Below are 17,281 nucleotides of genomic sequence, written 5' to 3'. Positions count from 1 at the left end.
AAACTGTAAACGGCTGTAGGCTGGGAGTGTATTGGAGGGAATTCATAAACATTTATGTTTCCTACTCTCTTCCTCAGACATCCTAGGAGTGGTTTTGGCCCCTGTCAGAGGCAGGGCACTGGACTAGACAGACCTTTAGTTTGATCCAATACAGCTGCTGGTATGTGTTGTCCCAATCTCTATCACCCACACCTCATGTCAGTTGAGTAAGAATTTGTTGTGCCTCATCATGGTAAGAGACTTGGGATGGGATCTGCTTTGCCCTGTTTCGGCTTTTCGTGCTACCTTGGCTGAGAGGTTAAGAAGTGCTGGGCATCAGGTACACCATCAGTCTGGGATCTCAGGTCCTCATCCAAGTTCTGGTGTTCTCTGTGCAGAAATTTTCTTCATTTCTGTGAGTCTTAATGTTCATAGCTATAAAAAGCTGCTATTTGCCTTTTACACACCTGCAGTTTGGCTTTATGCTTCTCACGTTGGCTACTAAACAGTGACACTTTTACCAGTAGCATCCTCTTTTACAGCAGAGCATCTATTACCGATCGCATCCCAAGAGAGCAGTTCTACAGGGAGGGGGTTTGGCACGACCTGGCCGACAGCAGTATCAGTATTTCTTCTACCTTGACTGTGCCAGGTGGTTCATCTCTTTGTGGCTGACTCTTGTGCAGCCTACAACACAACCCAGTGCTACTGGCTCTGCTTTAGGAAGGAGGTTTTGCAGAGTCCTTGACTTTTTCATTCTTGGTCCATGCGCTGTCCCTACAACTAATCTGAGGGCCTGACAGCCATCTTTTATATGTCCTATGGAAGAATATAGGAACAGTTTTGTTTGCCTGAGCAAGAGAAACACTGTTTACTGAGATAATTTTCCTGGGGAGGAAACAGGCATTACATTTTAAATTGAACTTATGCACAGCTTCTCAGAGGGAAAGCCCATTTTGTCCATCACATCACTGCTGCGGGATCTCCACAAGGACCAGGGATGATCCTACCAAAGCTATTCAGGTCTTGGCAATGCACACTCATGCCTTGTGTTAATCCTCTGGTAGGTGATTCAGAAGAGGAAAGGTTTACAAGCAGGTCTAGGACAGCAATACAGTCATCAGCTGCTGGTAGGTTAATGTCCTTCATTAAGCTGATGAGGCCCTTCCTGAAGCCCAGCTGTAACCTCAGCAACGGTTGTCATTTGAACAAATTATTAGTGATCAAGCAATATCTCCCAGTGTTTGTGCTCAGCTCAGCTTATTGATAAATAATAACCTTCTCAATTCAGCTTGCTCTCCAGCAATGGGCCTTTCCTTGGTATGTTTACCTCTTGCTCTTCCCCAGTACCATCTTCTGCAAGGGTGTGCTTGATTATGTGATGGTACGGTACAGCTCCTGCTGTTCTGGCAGCATGGTCTGTCCTCTTGCTTACATCCAGAGCCCGTCAGGGCTAAAGCGCTGCAGGGACTATCAGCATTTACTTCCGAAACTTGCTTTTCCCGCACTGCCTGGTCTTCTGCGCAAGGAACTAAATGATGACAAGTTCTCCTGAGAGCGAGCTGCAGATGGACTTTTGTGCCTGAAAAAGTTTCCCTTTTTTTGCAGTTATGTCAGCTTCTCTAATAAAAGATCTGTCCTCTCCCAGCAACCCTGGCCTCATAAGTCTTTTCTACTTGGCTCTGGGCAGGCATATTAGTGCTTACCCAGCGTTGATGTGGATGTCTGGCTTTAGCTGCAGACTGATGGCAAGCTGGTTCTCTCCACAACTGGGATTCCTTTGAGGAAGAATGAAAATCATTATTCTTCAGGGCTTATCTTAGGGAGAATAGGAGGAATACTACTTGGTCTACTTCAAGTTTAGCAGTCTTCTGCTATCATAATTTATTTTAATCCTTCCAGCTAAATATTTCTCTGGGGAACATTATCGGATAAGGTGGGGCCACAGTTCAGTGTTTAAGAAAAACTGTAATGGCTTCTTTATCTCGGGCTTATGCTTTCTTTGGAGCAACAAACAATTTTATTTTACCATTAGAGGCTGTTCATATCTTGCTTTGGATTAGTCAAATATAGAATGAAGTAAATAATTGCAGGGAGCATTCATATTGTGTGACTTAAACAGTTTTCTAGAACTTCTTTCCCATAGAGACTTGTCTCAACATAGGAAAGGATATGACACATGTCTCTTGCCCAGAAGTTATATTGATTGACAGTCTGTCAAGTTCTGTCACTATGGTTTATTTATAATATGTGCCTTAAATAATCAAACTATCTCCCTAATATTTTTGGACAGTTGCTCCTAGTTTTCAAGATGAGTTTTGCTCATATAAATGCATCCTGAACCCAGAAAGCTACCATAAGGCCTGGGAGGTTTCTTCTGGACATAGGTGGGAAGTAAAACTGAGATGGAACTGAAATAAGAATGGAAATGGGAATCACCTCTTTGGGCCAACAGCTTGCAACCATACTGAACCTTAAAAAATGGTCTGAAAGCAAGTTTTCTCTGAGCAAGAGAAAATGAAGGCAAAGTATGCACAAAACAGTGCTTCTGTCATTTTCTTAATATCTTTTTGGTCTTGTAAAGTCTCTTAATTCCCTGGCACGCTGAAGGCAACTCAGCGTCAGCAGCTGCTGGTCTGTATGGACATCAGGTTTAAAAATGGGAAACAACAGCACCAGCAAAGCTGTGGGTGCCTTTACAGTCCACATGAAGATTGGTTTTGCATGGCCAGAGGTAACGAGCAAAAAATAAGTTGCTGCTTATATAAGGAAAAGGACCTTTCGGGTGAAAAAAGAACCAACTGTAAAAGGTCTCCAGGAAAGCAAGCAGGTTGTCAAATGCTAGAGCAAATCTTTTTTTAAAACAGTTGCTCTGTCTGCTGAATACATGTTCATTTGACTACTCTACTCTTGGGCTGATGAGGCTTGAAACAGTAATAAGGGGGTGGCAGTTTTTCATGGGAATGAATGTATTTATTATCCTCAGAGACTTCAGAAATGCTGGATTCTCCACCATCCATTAACTTGCTCTGCAGAACGGTTCCACCCTTGCTTTCAGCTTTTCCTCTATTTTTACATCTATTTAGCATGAGTGGGCTGGAATAGTTTCATGGCAAGGTGGCGAGTGAGTGATGGGATACCAGCAGTAATGTGGGATGATTAGTGTAAAAGGAAACCTGGCCCAGCCTCTGGGCTCCCTGCAGCATCAAGGTGCATTTGCAGATCTGGATGCTCATCCTTTGTGATGGCAAAGGAGCAGCACGCGGGAGAAGTTTGGGTAGAGCTTGACATGGAAGTGCGTGCAATCGCTGTGCCTGATTCTACTGTTAAATGGTTCTGCTTGATTAGGGAAGAAAGAAAAGCTTATGCCATCCTTCCTGCTGTAGTTGCATTTGTGAGCTGGCAAAACAGGATTTACTCAGATTCATATAATTTAAAGTGTTAAGCATAAAACAAAATAGAAATCAGTTTAGGAGGGTTTCAGCTCTGTCCTCCTGAGTTGGAGACTGCTTCTAGACTTAAATTTGATTTGGAAAAGTCTGTGAATTGGGGAATGTACATTTTGAGCTATAAAAGGAGTTCCAGTAGAATAGATTTGCCTTTTAAAATGCATGAGGCCGAATTAAGCTGGGGGTAAGTGAAGTCTAATGGATGAGATGTGTCTTGATGTTTTAGGACTGAGTTTGACCCGAGTTCTAGCTGAAGGACGGTAACGTCTTAAAACACACTGACAGTCTTCGTACCTGTAGCATCCTAAGAGCCCTTAGTCTGTAAGTCACTTGTGACAGAGGGCTCCTGGCTGGTAAATCAGGTGCTTGGTCTTAGAAGCGTTGCTCTCCGCTGACCTTGGTGCAGCCCCCGTGCCCACCAAGGCAGCTGGACCCATAAAAAGAGCAGCCTGGTAGTGTTGGGTCATGGCTTATGGAAGGGGATGAACAGGCTGGCCGTGAACATCTGAAGTGATGTGGCAGGAATACCTGCTGTGTACCAGGTAGGCAACAGTGTTGTATCAAGGCAGCTACACACCTAACTTAGGTGGGATAAATCTGGAGCAATTAATCTTTGATATAAGTAAGTAATGTTTTAAATAGTTCCCATTGAACAGGAAAGCTGTATAAAATGCCCTCTGTAAGAAGCCATTCAGAGGTCACCTCCCTACCTCCCATACACCGAGGGATATTCCCTGGGGGACAGCTCCCCAAAAGGCAGGAGGAGATTCATGGCCCAAGCCCCAAGCTCTGCGGCTGTGTGAGGAGCAAGGTGGACTGAAAAGACAGCCTTCTGGATGGAGAAAGGCTCATGCCATGGGGGAGCAAGGTTTGTTTAAATTTATGCTGCATGTCATTTCCGAAATGCTGTAGCTCTTCATCCCTGGAGGCTTGATTTCCAATGCAGAATTAGTTCCCAGATGTCTTTCTCAGCTATTTTCTCTGTGCCCCCCAGTGATAATTAGGCTCATTCTTTCTGGTGTCATTGCTACCGGCAATCAACGTTCAAGAGCGTTGCTGCAAGTCTGGCTGGTGGAGGCTTTGGTGGAGCTACTCCAGGAAGCCTATACGGTGTCTGCTCTTCAGTTTCTCAGCTCTGGGGTAATTCCTCAACTACCAAATTTGCACATTCATGTCACAGAATGTGACTTTTTGCAAGAATAAATTCCCAATCAGTCTAGAGGGAATGGATTTACAGTGGTGTGAAATTGAAGACCTGAAGATTGTCACATTTCTGTCCTGAGAAGGTACTCATAAATAATATTTTTGAAGAGTTTCTGAGGTCTAGGCAATAAAGAATGAGAAATGGTAGATGGGCTTAAAATACAACATGAAAGTATTTTGCAGGTGAAAATACTTTGGCTTCATAGGGCTGACCTGAAGAGGTGATCATAAAGACAAAATGTTCCTTGAGCTGTTGCAGCTTCATAGCTATCGCTCAGCAGAAACAAACTGGCATACAGTGGTTTAGGGGTTTAAAAGGGGAGAATTAGTAAAATGGTCCCTTGAATTTATCCACCTTGGAGCAACAAATGACACAATATGAACAGTTTTGTGTGGCTGCCCGGCTTTTTAGTCCGTTGAATGTTGGTAGTTAAGGACCCCTTGGGATAATGCAGCAAGTGTCTGAGCGACGGTGAGCTGGAGTCCTTGGTGGCAGTTGTTCAACGAGTTGAAGTGTGGTTGGTTTTATAGTGCCTTGTCCTGCAGTTAGATAAGGGACTTTATTATCTGTCCCTGTAAAAATCCCTGTGATATGGCCGCTATTAGGATTGTATCACTCCTCGAGACTTGCTAGGAAAAAGGAATAAGGAGAATATTTTGTCTTGTAAATTAATTTAGGCTGCTGGTAGCAATTTAAATCCTAATCAGATAATGGCCAACAGAAACTATTCTTGAAAAATTAAATGGCACATTTTGGAAATCAGTGTTGTAAGTGACAATTCATTTACCTAATCACTGGTGGAAGATCTGAAGTACGGACCAAACCACCTGGGCTCTCTAGCCAAAGAGAAGCAAGTTCTTTTTCAAGAGTTTCAGGAGTACCTAAGTCCTGCAGAGACCTAGCACTTGTGGACTTTCAGTGCTGCATTGACTGGTATCTTATTTAGATGCTCCTGACAATTTTGCTTGTGATCTGGAGCCAGAAGCTCACCCATATGTGGCGTGAAATTGTGAGTGGATGGATTATGGTAGATGCTGCTGGCACATGCCAAACCCTGGGTGAACGTGTGGAGTTTGGGCTGCTCAAAACCAGCAAGCACCTTTTGAGAAGGACTTTGGTATGGGATGACCAGACCAGTTCAGCATGACAGGTTCAGATCACTGTATTGATTCCTTTTCTAAGTACTCTGAAGTGCTCTGTCTGCTCCACTTTTTAACGTCTGTGTGCCTTGGGTGTGTGGACAACGGGGTTGTTTTTCCATTTCAGCAGGGCTGGAGGGGAGAAGTGAGTGGCAGAGCCCCAGGGAAGGTCCCCTGAAGTCCACAGTGGTTCCTGAGCACCCCACTGTCTCTTGGACATGGCTTTTGTGATGTTTGTACACAGAGGAGAGCCCATATCCAGAAACAGGAGGACAAGAGGGCATGAATCTTACCATATATCAAGGTTTATAGTGTGCCTTCAGAAGGCTGTGTGAGATGGGTGTAAGAAATATGCACGGTAGGTGACACAATTAGAAACATGAATGAAATCTGGGGGGAAATGTGGCCTAATCTCTGCTTGATAACACATGTTGGTGTCTCTGAAGCTCCAGGATCAGACCTAAAGCTTACAGAGGCAGGCTCGCAGCCTGGCTAAGATGCTGGTTAACCTAAGGAGGTTCTTCACTATCAAAGGGTATCATAATAATGCATCTGCAGTTTTGTCTTTTTGTAAATTCACTCCATTTTTTCAAATCTGGATTGGAGTGGTAGGCTAGAGGGAAGTGATGCCATCCAGAGGGACCTGGACAGGCTTGAGGAGTGGGCCCAGGTGAACCTCATGAAGTTCAACAAGGCCAAGTGCAAGGTCCTGCACATGGGTCGGGGCAACCCCCGGTATCCATACAGGTTGGGCGATAAAGGAGAAGGCCTTGGGGATACTGGTAGATGAAAACTGGACATGAGTTGGCAATGTGCGCTCGCAGCCCAGGAATCCAGTCATCTCCCGGGCTGCATCACCAGCAGCGTGGCCAGCAGGTTGAGGGAGGGGATTCTGCCCCTCTGCTCCAATCGGGTGAGACCCCACCTGCAGTTCTGCGTCCAGCTCTGGGGTCCTCAGCACAGGAGAGACAGGGACCTGTTGGAGCGGGTCCGGAGGAGGGACACAAAAATGATCAGAGGGCTGGAACACCTCTGCTATGAGGACAGGCTGAAAGAGTTGGGGTTGTTCAGCCTGGAGAAGAGAAGGCTCTGGGGAGACCTTATTGCAGCCTTTTAATATATAAAGGTGGCTCTAAGAAAGATGGAGGGAGGCTTTTTACCAAGGCCTGCAGTGACAGGACAAGGGGTAATAGTTTTAAACTGAAGGAGGGTAGGTTTAGATTGGACGTAAGGAAGAAATTCTTTATGATGAGGGTGGTGAGACATCGGAACAGGTTGCCCAGAGAAGCTGTGGATGCCCCATACCTGGAAATGTTCAAGGCCAGGTTGGATGGAGCTTTGAGCAACCTGATCTCATTGAAGAAGTCCCTGCCCATGGCAGGGGGTTGGACTAGATGATCTTTGAAGGTCCCTTCCAACCCAAACCATTCTGTGATTCTGTGGATGCAGGTTGCTCATTTACAGTGAGGATGGGCAGTGTATGCTGAAGTTTACTTTAGAGGAAGCAGACAAATGAGGAGGAGACCTTTGAATTGGGACTTCATCTCTAAAACTTGCCACAGGTGCCTTTGTCATGGGGTTTTAATGTCACTTTGTCCCTTGTGCATGGTCCTATGGAGCCTGGTGGTGCCAACCTACAGGGTGTCGCAAGGTTTTTTCCAGTGACTGGTGGGAAGGATGAGCTGGAGCTGGTTTGCACCTGGGGCTGGGTATGAGCGCCCTGAATTTCAGATGCCGAAGCGAATTAAGAGAATATAACAAATCCAATCCTTGAATGAGCCCAAATATACCCTTCCCCTCTATTGCTGCCTGTTCAATTCTTTAATCCTCCCCACCCTGCAGCTAACCTTTCCTGCGAGGGCAGCCCTTTGCCTGCTGACATCTCTGTGGTTTTTTCTCCTGCCCTCTCATTTCTCCCCAGTAATTCAGCATTTTTTGTCTACTGACGTACAGAACAACCACAGCATCCGCATAGGAGCTCGGTACCTCGAGACCAGGAATAAGCTATCCCAGAAGGCTGCCAGAATGGAAAGAGCTGTCTTAAATGCCCCATCCAACCATTTCTTGTCTCGTGCAGAAGCGGTCTGCGGTGAGCTTGTGTGTACAGTTGCACACGCATCTGTCTTCCATGTAGGCAGTAAAATATATATAGCTAGAAATTTAAGCTAACTGCTTTATTATGGGTGTTCTGAGTATAATCACGAAGGAGCCTGGGCTAAGCAAAGCTGGTGGTTAAACACATTTGAAGGCTCTGTATGCCACTCTTTCTAGAATTATTTCATTAACACCTTTACTAGTGCATCTCCTAAAGGTGTGCATGTTAAAAAGAGGGGGTGGGTAGCTGGGACTCGTAGCCTAAAAGCCAGTAATCAAAAGCAGCATTGCACCAAAGAGGACAGGGGTGAGCAGAGCTGGAAATAATGGTATAGAAACATTTAGAAATACATGAAAAATTAAAGACAGCTTTAAAATACCTACTTGATGCAGCCCTGTGTGCTCTTCACTTTGCACAGCCAGTTATTGAGTCGTAATTTTTAAAGCAGTTCAGTTAGTGCTTCTCCGAGTTGGAGTGCTGTATATTTTCCTTGGGGAGAACATTAAATGAACACTGGCTTTCCTACTCCTATTGATTGTGGAGATGATATTAAATTAAAATAAAGCAAGAAAACAACTTTTGATTTCTTCTGTGAGGACTCTAATAAATTTTGTTCAATATGTTTTCATCTCATTTTTCTTTCCTTCTGTATCATTGCTGTAATAAGGCTCCAAGCCCCAGCAGAGACAGGGTCCCATCATGTGCAGATCTGTACAAGTAGAAAGTAAAGGATATTTTCTTTCTGTCCCTGACTTTTTCATGTCTCCAGCAGGAAGCCCATGAAGATTAGCAGCACTCAACATAAAACAAGTGGGTTTGGCCCACTTGCTGTTATTTTTGATTCAAGGTGAAGAAGCAAGACAGATGTGGTAGGAGGGGAGCAGGGTCAGCAGGAGGGACAGGGATTTACTGGAGATCTCTTAGGGTATCCAGGGGCAAAATCAGAGCAGGATGCCAGATGCTTTGGTGCTGCCACCTCTCCTGAGCTCATCCCTGGTCGTTAGATCCAGGCTTTGTCTTCTACCCTAGGGGATGTAAGACATGGGGACCATCATGGGGATTGCAGCTTTTGCTTTCCTGAGGAAGCTTGTTTGTGGTCATTTGGGGGATGAAGAAGATCCAACAAAATAAATCCTAACGGCTCAAAAACCAATAAGGTATAAAACCGTCTCATGTATTTTTAAACCCAGTGGGTTTTGAGTGCTGGGAATTTTCAAGCATGTTTCCCCTGGCACAAATTGCCCCAGATTCTACTACTTTCTTATCTTTTAGTATGTCCAAAAAAGGAGCAAACCACATTAATTTTCCTGTACCTTTCCCATCTCCGTTTCCCCTTGAAATAGAAGGGACAAGTTTTCTTGCTGGAGGTCAGCACTTATCAAAGTTTATGAGATCAGAGTGGAAGATAGAGTAGAGCAGGGCTGGCTGCATCTTTTCGCATCCGAAGCTATTAAAGCTTCCTTGATAGAAACGGTATTTATCTGAAATGAAATTATTCTGAAAATGGCCATAACTTTCTTTCAGAACAACAAAAGATACCACAGTAAGCAAGACGCAGTCCTACCAAGCATAAGTTAAACCCCCCAAAAAAGAAAGAAGACCTAAATATATGGTTGTCTCCATCTGCCTGAAATAACTGTGAAGTCTTTCAATAATGGGCTGCATGGAAAAGCTTACCCAAAGCCACAGTTTTCCTGTGGTCTGAAAGTGGTCTGATTTATTTCAGGCTTGTTTTTCGCCTGTAAACCTAATGTTGAAAATTCTGGTCCGAGTAAAAGAGAAGGTTTTTTTGCTGAATATGGTAGTGTGTGTCTGCTGGTGATATCTCGGAGGGCACAGATTAAACTTTTGCTGCATGTAGCCACACAGAACTATGTTTTTCATGGTTGTTGATTTAAGAACTATTACTTAAGGACTATTATTAAGGACTACTGCAGCAGTTCATGGGATTCAAGACTTACTTGGGGGGGATTAACCAGCAGCAAAGACCAGAAGAACCCCTTGGTGCCCCAAAAGGCTATCATCTAGATCTCATCCTTAGTTGATGAGCAAGGGACTTCCCAACACCATGGCACGCACACACAGCCATCAGCTACTAAACTGTGTGCTGAGGAGGTAAAACCCCATGTAGAAACACGATTGAGAGAATTATAGGGAAAATATGCTTGGTGTGGTCAAGAAGTGAGCTGGAGTTCGTTTAACACCCCTAGCCAGATTAGTCAGGAGGCAAAGCGGGATCATTGAGCTCGAGCAGATAATAGGAGGACCCTGGAGCGATGAATATACTGGGAAAGAAATTGTTATCTTCTAATGAAGCAGAGAGTAGGCAAGCATATTTCTGATTTAAGATCTTCATCATTAATGTTCTGCTTGCAATCACTGGATCTGCAAATAACTTTCCGAGGAGCTTCTTGATTGCTAAAAGGCTGTATATATTCCTGAGTATGATGACAACATAGTTTTATGTAGCCTAAAAAAAAAAAATAAAATCTGTTAAACTGCTGCTTATCCAACATTAACTACAGCAATTTTTAATTAACCTGATTTAGAAGCCAAATATATCACTGATGAAAATGAGAGGGTAGAACATACAGTCATTTATTCCAGTACAGTGGTCATGATTGTTGAATTAGATTTATTCAAATGAACCTCAAAATTTTGCCGCAGTAGTCAGCTGTGTAACGGGTGCCAGGTTTTAGAAATCTGCACATAGTCAAAGAGCAGTGAGCTTTGGGGCATAGGAGGAAGCGATTGCGATGTGTTTGTCTTACTGCTCAGAAAGGGAGAGGAAAGGCCCACACTCAATTTTATTTAATAAAGCAAAAAAAAAAAAAAAAAAAGATGGGGTGTGAATCGACTGCTAATTACCTCTTCCAGCCTTTGCTGGCAACCAGCGGACAGTGTCAGTGGAGCTTGGCGTAGAAAGACTCTCCAAGGGTTATTTTGTCTGCCGTTGGGTTGGCTCTGCTCTGGGACGATGGCCAACGAGATGCACAGATAAACCGGGGCGGTGGCCATGGCCGTGAAGCACAGCAAAGCCAAAGCCAAACTCTCCGCCAGCAAAGGAAGATTAACATGTCCCATTCGGTCTGTCAGAGGGATTTACGCAGGAGCATGTAAGAAAGGATGGAGTTACTCGAGTGTTACTGTTTTCAGTCAGGAAGACTTCCAAGAAATGGAAGTAGGGCAGTAAACAAAAGCAAAAACAGAGGGGACCAAGGTGCGGAGGTTGTCGTCTGTGGTCTTTGTAGAGGACAAGAACTTCTAATGAAGTAAGAGTTTGGTGCAAGACATCTGCACTGTGTGTGGGTGCACACAGGGAGTTGGGTCTGCAGCGTACGGTGATTTCCAAGCCTCCATGTAGCTGACTGTTTAGATTATTTCCCCTGAACTCCCTGTGACCGATCTGAGTGAAGATGATGAAAATTGAAGATGCTCTGCAACCTTTTCTAAAGTGCCCATTAAAACCTCATGCGGCTTCAAAGGGTACAAGCTGCCATGCGTGTTCCTTCCAGGTGGCCTGGCAGGTAATTGGGTCCCTCCCAGGGATGGCAGTTGTGCAGCCATGAGTGAATATAAGGGCTGGCATGTTTTCATGCAATGTCTCTACCTTCCCTTTAGCAAGAAGCTCTGGTTAATGGAAGTGCTGAGCACCGAGGACTTGGGCTGGGTGCTGAGCTCTGCTGTTACAACGCAAAAAGTGGTACGATGATCAAGCTATGATGGCTGAAAGCAGCCAAGGAAAACCTTTCAAATACTGCAGCGCTGGTGGTTTTTTTGTAGCTGAGTTCTGCATTCAGTGTGTGTATTTTCTTGGTAGTTTTCTTCAGAGCACAGTGAACATTCCTGCATTCTGCATTCTGGTTATCGTCCTTGTTTTCTAGAGGAATAAAGATGAAATACTGATGATGTCACATGTAAATCTATAGAGCGCATTCACAGTCCTTCCTGTACCCTGGCCAACTGAGAATACATCTGTGCTTTACCTCTCAGCTGTGCCGCTGGCCTCTTTGCTCACACAGGTTGTTTATTGCTTCCCAGGGATGCTGTCCTTTTCTCTCTCCCTGTTGACAAAAGCATAATTTCTCTTTTTTTCTCATTGCAGGTTATCCGACGGGCTATCCCACCGCTGCCCCAGCCTACAACCCAAACATGTATCCAACCAGCAGCCCCGGCTATGCCCCAGGTAAAAATCTGTGTATGGAGAAGAGATCAGGCATGTTGAAACATACAAGAGGATTTACCTTTTGCTGCTCAGTGTACAAAACCCAGCAGTTTCCATGTGCTTGTCAGCAAATACTTCCCAGGCAAGGGGCCTGTATTAAGCTCTTCCCTTCCTAACTCTGCCATTAACTTCATGCCCACCATTGTGAATATTTGTCTATGTTGCAAAGTACTTTTGAGCCATGAATTATATCTTAATACTAATCCCAGGAATTTTACAATCCTCATTGCTGTGATACCTGCACATTGATGGCTTCTAATATTTTCTGAATACCGCATGCTATCTCGCCAAGATTGCCTTCCCCTTCCCCCTGCTTATCCCTCTCTCCTCCTTCCATGTCATAGATGCAGAAACATCAGCAACCGTGTCCTGTTTGGTGTCTGGATCTCCCGTGCCGTGTCTTTACCATCCCCTGCTTTCCTGTGGCACTGACGGACTCTGGGTCTGTCCTAGTGTCTTCTGTCCAGCTCCTGCCCTTCACACCGCCCTAAAATGGCTCTTCCAAAGATGCAGCAAGCTCTACTCAGCCAAACTCAGGAACAATTCTGCCTGAGCCTTGGTGTACTGGTTATCATTGACAGTACCAGCTGCACTCTCCTCCATAAAATCTTGTTTTCCCTTAGTTTTCCCAGTTTGCCCACTTGTTTTCTACCTCTGCTGCAGTGTGTCCATTGGGATGTATTTGTCATCCACCTCTTCCAGCTTTCCATGAAAGCTCAGCCAAGCTCCGTCCTTTATTCCCTTCTCCACTACTCCCCATCTATCTCCGGGAAACCTTACTTGAAGCCACATGCTCTTTTGCATCCTCCTTTGCCTCTCCTCTGAACCATCCTACCATCCAGGCTGATGGGTAACGCGTTCATCCTCTGTAGCTCAGCCCCTACCCTGGAGCTCTGCTCTCTTTGCTGTCTCAAATCTTGGCAAGTTCTTCCCCATCCTTCCAGAGAGCTGGTACGAAAATAATTTTCCCAGTCCACTGCTTTAACCATGCTATCCCCCTCTTTGCCTCCCTCTTACTCATATCTAGCACAGGCTACTTGTCCTTATTGACAGAAACAACACCCACTCCATTCATTCTTGGTGTCCAGAGCCTTATTGCTCTTATAGCTCAGCCAACAATGTCTGTCCTCTTCACCTCTTACCTTTCCAAAAGCATCTCCCTTGTTCCTTCTGCTCATCTCACTGGAAGGAGGCTTCCCCTTATCACCCACAGAGCCACTTCTCGTTTGAGTTCCTCCATTAGCCATGATTTTTTTTTGACAAAAACCCATGACTAGACTGCCAAGATCCTTCCCTTCCCTGCTGTTGAGTACCATCACTCCACACCTCCCTTCTGTCTGGTTTCCTCTGTTGTCGCTTGGCCAAACTCGTACCCAGCCCATGGCTCCAGTTATATTGTACAGAAGGGTCTGGATGGAGGCGGACACACACACATCCAGGACCTTCCTGCCTGGCTGGAGAGAACTGGAGAGGAGAAAGCCATCAAAGCACGTGGGTGGCATGAGTACGAACCTAGTCATCCCCTGTCCATCCCTTTGAGGTTGAACACCTCATCTACATGAGGTGGGGAGATGGGGGAAATGCTTATAGCCAAGGGCTGCCAATGGTAGAAGATTCATGTAGATGAGGATACAATGTAAATTAAACACGGAAGCTTCTGTCAAATAGCTTCCAGCAAGGACAGGGGAGGGGACCTTCCACTATTTTTAAGTCAGACAAGTTACTCCAAAGCAGGAGTCATGGAGTAATTCCCACCTGTCCACAAGGAGTTGTCTTCACCACAGCACAGACTAATGAGGTTCTGTGCTTAATGAGGAATATTTGAGTTGCTCTGCTAAATCAATCGCTTGCTTTTTTATGCTTTTGAGCCCAAATTTGGAAACCTTTATAGAAGTCTTTTTCTTTCTGGAGTTGACTTCTCTTAGGCCCCGCTCAGGAAATAATTTAACTGAAGTCAAACCTACATTTAAGTACTTTACTGAAAGCAGCCCTTTGGAAGGACCAAGTGACCTTGAGTTTTTAAAATGCAGTTAAGTTTTCTGCTTTCAGCCAAATTACCTGGGGGACAGGACCCTCTTGGCATGACAAAGGGTGGTAGAAACCCAAGGGCTAAGTAGCAGTTTGAAAATGTGACTCTTATCTGGAGTGAATTAAGTGAAAGTTAGTATAAGAAAAGGAAATCTCCTATTTAATAGCAATCTTGAGATCTTGCTGCCCAGTGAAGCTGTGGATGCCCCGTCATTGGAAGTGTTCAAGGTCAGGTTGGATGGGGCTTTGAGCAACCTGGTCTAGTGGAAGGTGTCCCTGCCCATGGCAGGGGGGTTGGAACTGGATGATATTTGAAGGTCCCTTCCAACCCAAACCATTCTATGATCAGAACATTATTTATTAGCTGTGGTTTTTTAGTCTGTGTGTTATTGGAGCATTTTTTTTAAGGGGTATGCTCACACAGGTCAAATTCAAGAATTGGCAGTGTCCGAACTGTGATTGGAAAAGCATTTCTGAAATCAGGACTGTGCCTTTTTTCATGGTTTTCATGAAAAAGGCCTGAAAAAATCTCTTACTCACCCATTTCCAAGCACACATTGGAGATGAAAAATAATATCTCACCCTTTGTTTTGACTTCATGGCTTTTCGGTTGACTGAGATGTTTATTCTGAATGCTTCGCCTCAAAAGAGCTGCAGGATTTTAAAACTTCTGAATAAAGCCTTCTTTTCAGCTAAGTGTTCAGTAGTCATTGGAGTGAAATAGATGCTTGCGTAACGAACACAAAGCTGGACTTTGTTGCAGTCTTGCTAAACCCTTTCTCCTTTGAATTGCCAAGTTTTCAGTCTCCCGGTTGTCGTAAAATCAGTGGATCCCCAGGCTCGGGAGCTTTCCAAGGCTCATGAAGCAGGAATGAGTGTTTCATTGCCAAAAAGTTTTGGTGCTGTCTTCTCCACATCACAGTTTAAATTCACTGTTATTTTGCAAGGTTATTAAATAAAGCCGTTTACTGCAGATGACTCTGTAAGGGATCTGTTGTGTTTTGTTTGGTTTTATGTGCTTCTGGTAGGGTCTTTAGCTGCATTTCTTCCCACTAAAAATCTTAACATGTAATATGAAACAAGTTTTGTTCCCCTAGATGTGTGCTGGCCACCCTCAAATTCCCCTGAAGGATATAACACTGAAAGAGTAAAGTGAAAAGAGTTCTACAGCATTAAAAAAACCCACAAATTTATTAGTAAGTTGTCCTGCCAGAGGCTGGCAACGTCCTGCCTGCTTAGCCAGGGATGTAAGTACAGCAGCGTTCCTGCGTATTGGCCTGGACATTATAAAATGTCTCTTGTCCCCAGCCACTGCCTGTGCCTTGCGCAGGCAGGAGCTCCACCACTGAGTGGTGAGATGGCCAAGGGGACACCCAAGTGAGAGGGAACACCAAATCACCGCAGGACGAGGAATTCTGGGGGGGGTCTTTTGTATTGCTTCTTGTACATCTCAGACACCATCCTTGGGAGCTGGAGTTCCTATTAGAAAACAAATGGAAACACCCCCCAGAAATGCTGTGTTGCTATCCAAACAAAATACTTTTCTTTGCAAAATCTTGATGAAATCCACACATGCCCCTGGAAAGATTTTAGTTCAGCTCAGTTTAATTTTCCAAATCAAAAAGAAAGAGAAAAGACTAGGAAATTTTCAAGTATTTTAAACAGCTGCAGCAATTGCCGTATTTAGGGAAGATTTGGTTCCCTTTAGATGTATAGACCTTAGGTCTCTCATCCTTCTAGCCCAGGTCCCTCTGTATTCAGTGGAGAGAAAGACAGACCTCCCCAGAGAGACATCTAGCCCATCTTTTGGGACAGATGTCCCATGGATGCCTGTCTGTCCTACCAGGAGAGCTTGAGATGAATCCTGCCTGGGATGTCCTTCATGCTCATGAGGAACAGGAACCCAAGGAGGGGGTTGTGGATGCTCTCTGAAGTAACTCTGATACATAGTCAAGATACCCTCAGAGAAGGAGACCTCTAAGATGATGTTTTATGGGATTGCTTTCTTGGCATAGGTTAGGATAGTAGGAACAGATTGAGAAATGGGATGCACCTGGCTTGTAGAAGTGTAGGTCCTGGAGTGGGCTGGAGGACAAGCCTCCTTCTCTCAAGCAAAGAAGTTGCTTGCCTGCACAACAAAGACAAGAAAGAAGTGGATGTCCCAACCCAGACAGTGAAGAAACAGTCAAGAAGACCAGGAAAGAACAAGAAAACACAGGGATAACCCTAGAAATTGGGGTTCACACAGGTGGGCAGCAGTGAGCCCTTGGGCACACCCTCTTGAGCCCCATCATTCCTGCAGCGGCATCTACAGCCTGTGTCCTCCACCCAGCAGAAAGGAGCCCCCACACTCAGCGAGGGCCGGGTTGTCCATCCGCCCTGGTCTCTTCCCTGAAAACAGCCAGATCGACCTTCAGAAGATTCCTTGTGATTGTTCGGTATAGAATAATCCGCCCCTAACCTTGTTAGTCAGCGGCTTTTATAAGCACAAAAACACAAAGACTTTGATTTTTCCCTGCCTTTGTCCTGGTGGCTGTGGCTGTGGGTGTCCTCTCTTTCATTAAGATGCTTAACCTCCCCCGTGCTTTGATTCCTGCTATATTTTATCACTACAATACTTTGCAGCAAGCAGTTCTGCAGATTAATTAAGGCTTGAGTTACTGGTATTTTTTTTTAAAGCAATGCAAATAATTGTCTGTTGCTTTAGATTTGCATGGTGTGAAAGGGGAAACGAAAGCCCTGGTCAATCTTCTTTGTGCCAGCCAGCCTTTTGTTCATTCCCCCCGATGCTCCCTTCTGAAGTGCAATCCTAATCTTTACCGACTTGCTTTCTCTAAAAAAAAATCCTCTGATCGTTTTGTCCCCCCTCACCAGATCTTTTTGTTACGCAGCTTAACGCTCAAGCAAGAAAGCCTTCGCAGCCATCTTGACATTTAAATTTCATTTCTCTGTTTACAGTTCTTAAAAAATGCCTTTAATAATTTCCATATTAGAAATCTCCTAATGTCCAGAAAGCTGACAGGTCATTTTGCAGTGAGAACAAAAATCTTCCAGTGCGTAACGCAACATAGCTAAGCACTAAATTAGCAAGGAAATGGTGAAGATTAAAATCGGTGCTCCTCAACCCAACTCCTCTTGTGCAGAAACCTGCATTCTCCCCAT

At 44.7% G+C, this 17,281-nt stretch overlaps 1 protein-coding gene across 8 annotated transcripts in view; it reads left to right on the top strand.

The window, feature by feature from the left end:
- The window catches only part of FAM168A (family with sequence similarity 168 member A), a 199,548-nt gene that overhangs the window by 163,652 nt on the left and 18,615 nt on the right, over positions 1–17,281 (top strand). For all 8 annotated transcript variants that reach the window (XM_069808660.1, XM_069808654.1, XM_069808659.1 and 5 more), the window contains one exon: positions 11,972–12,052. In XM_069808660.1, the coding sequence (XP_069664761.1) occupies positions 11,972–12,052 (81 nt within the window). The remainder of the gene's footprint in view (positions 1–11,971; positions 12,053–17,281) is intronic.

The sequence above is a fragment of the Haliaeetus albicilla genome, chromosome 20 (assembly GCF_947461875.1).
Source record: "Haliaeetus albicilla chromosome 20, bHalAlb1.1, whole genome shotgun sequence".
NCBI classification, from domain to species: Eukaryota; Metazoa; Chordata; class Aves; order Accipitriformes; family Accipitridae; genus Haliaeetus; species Haliaeetus albicilla.
This window is presented reverse-complemented; position numbering and strand designations above follow the sequence as displayed.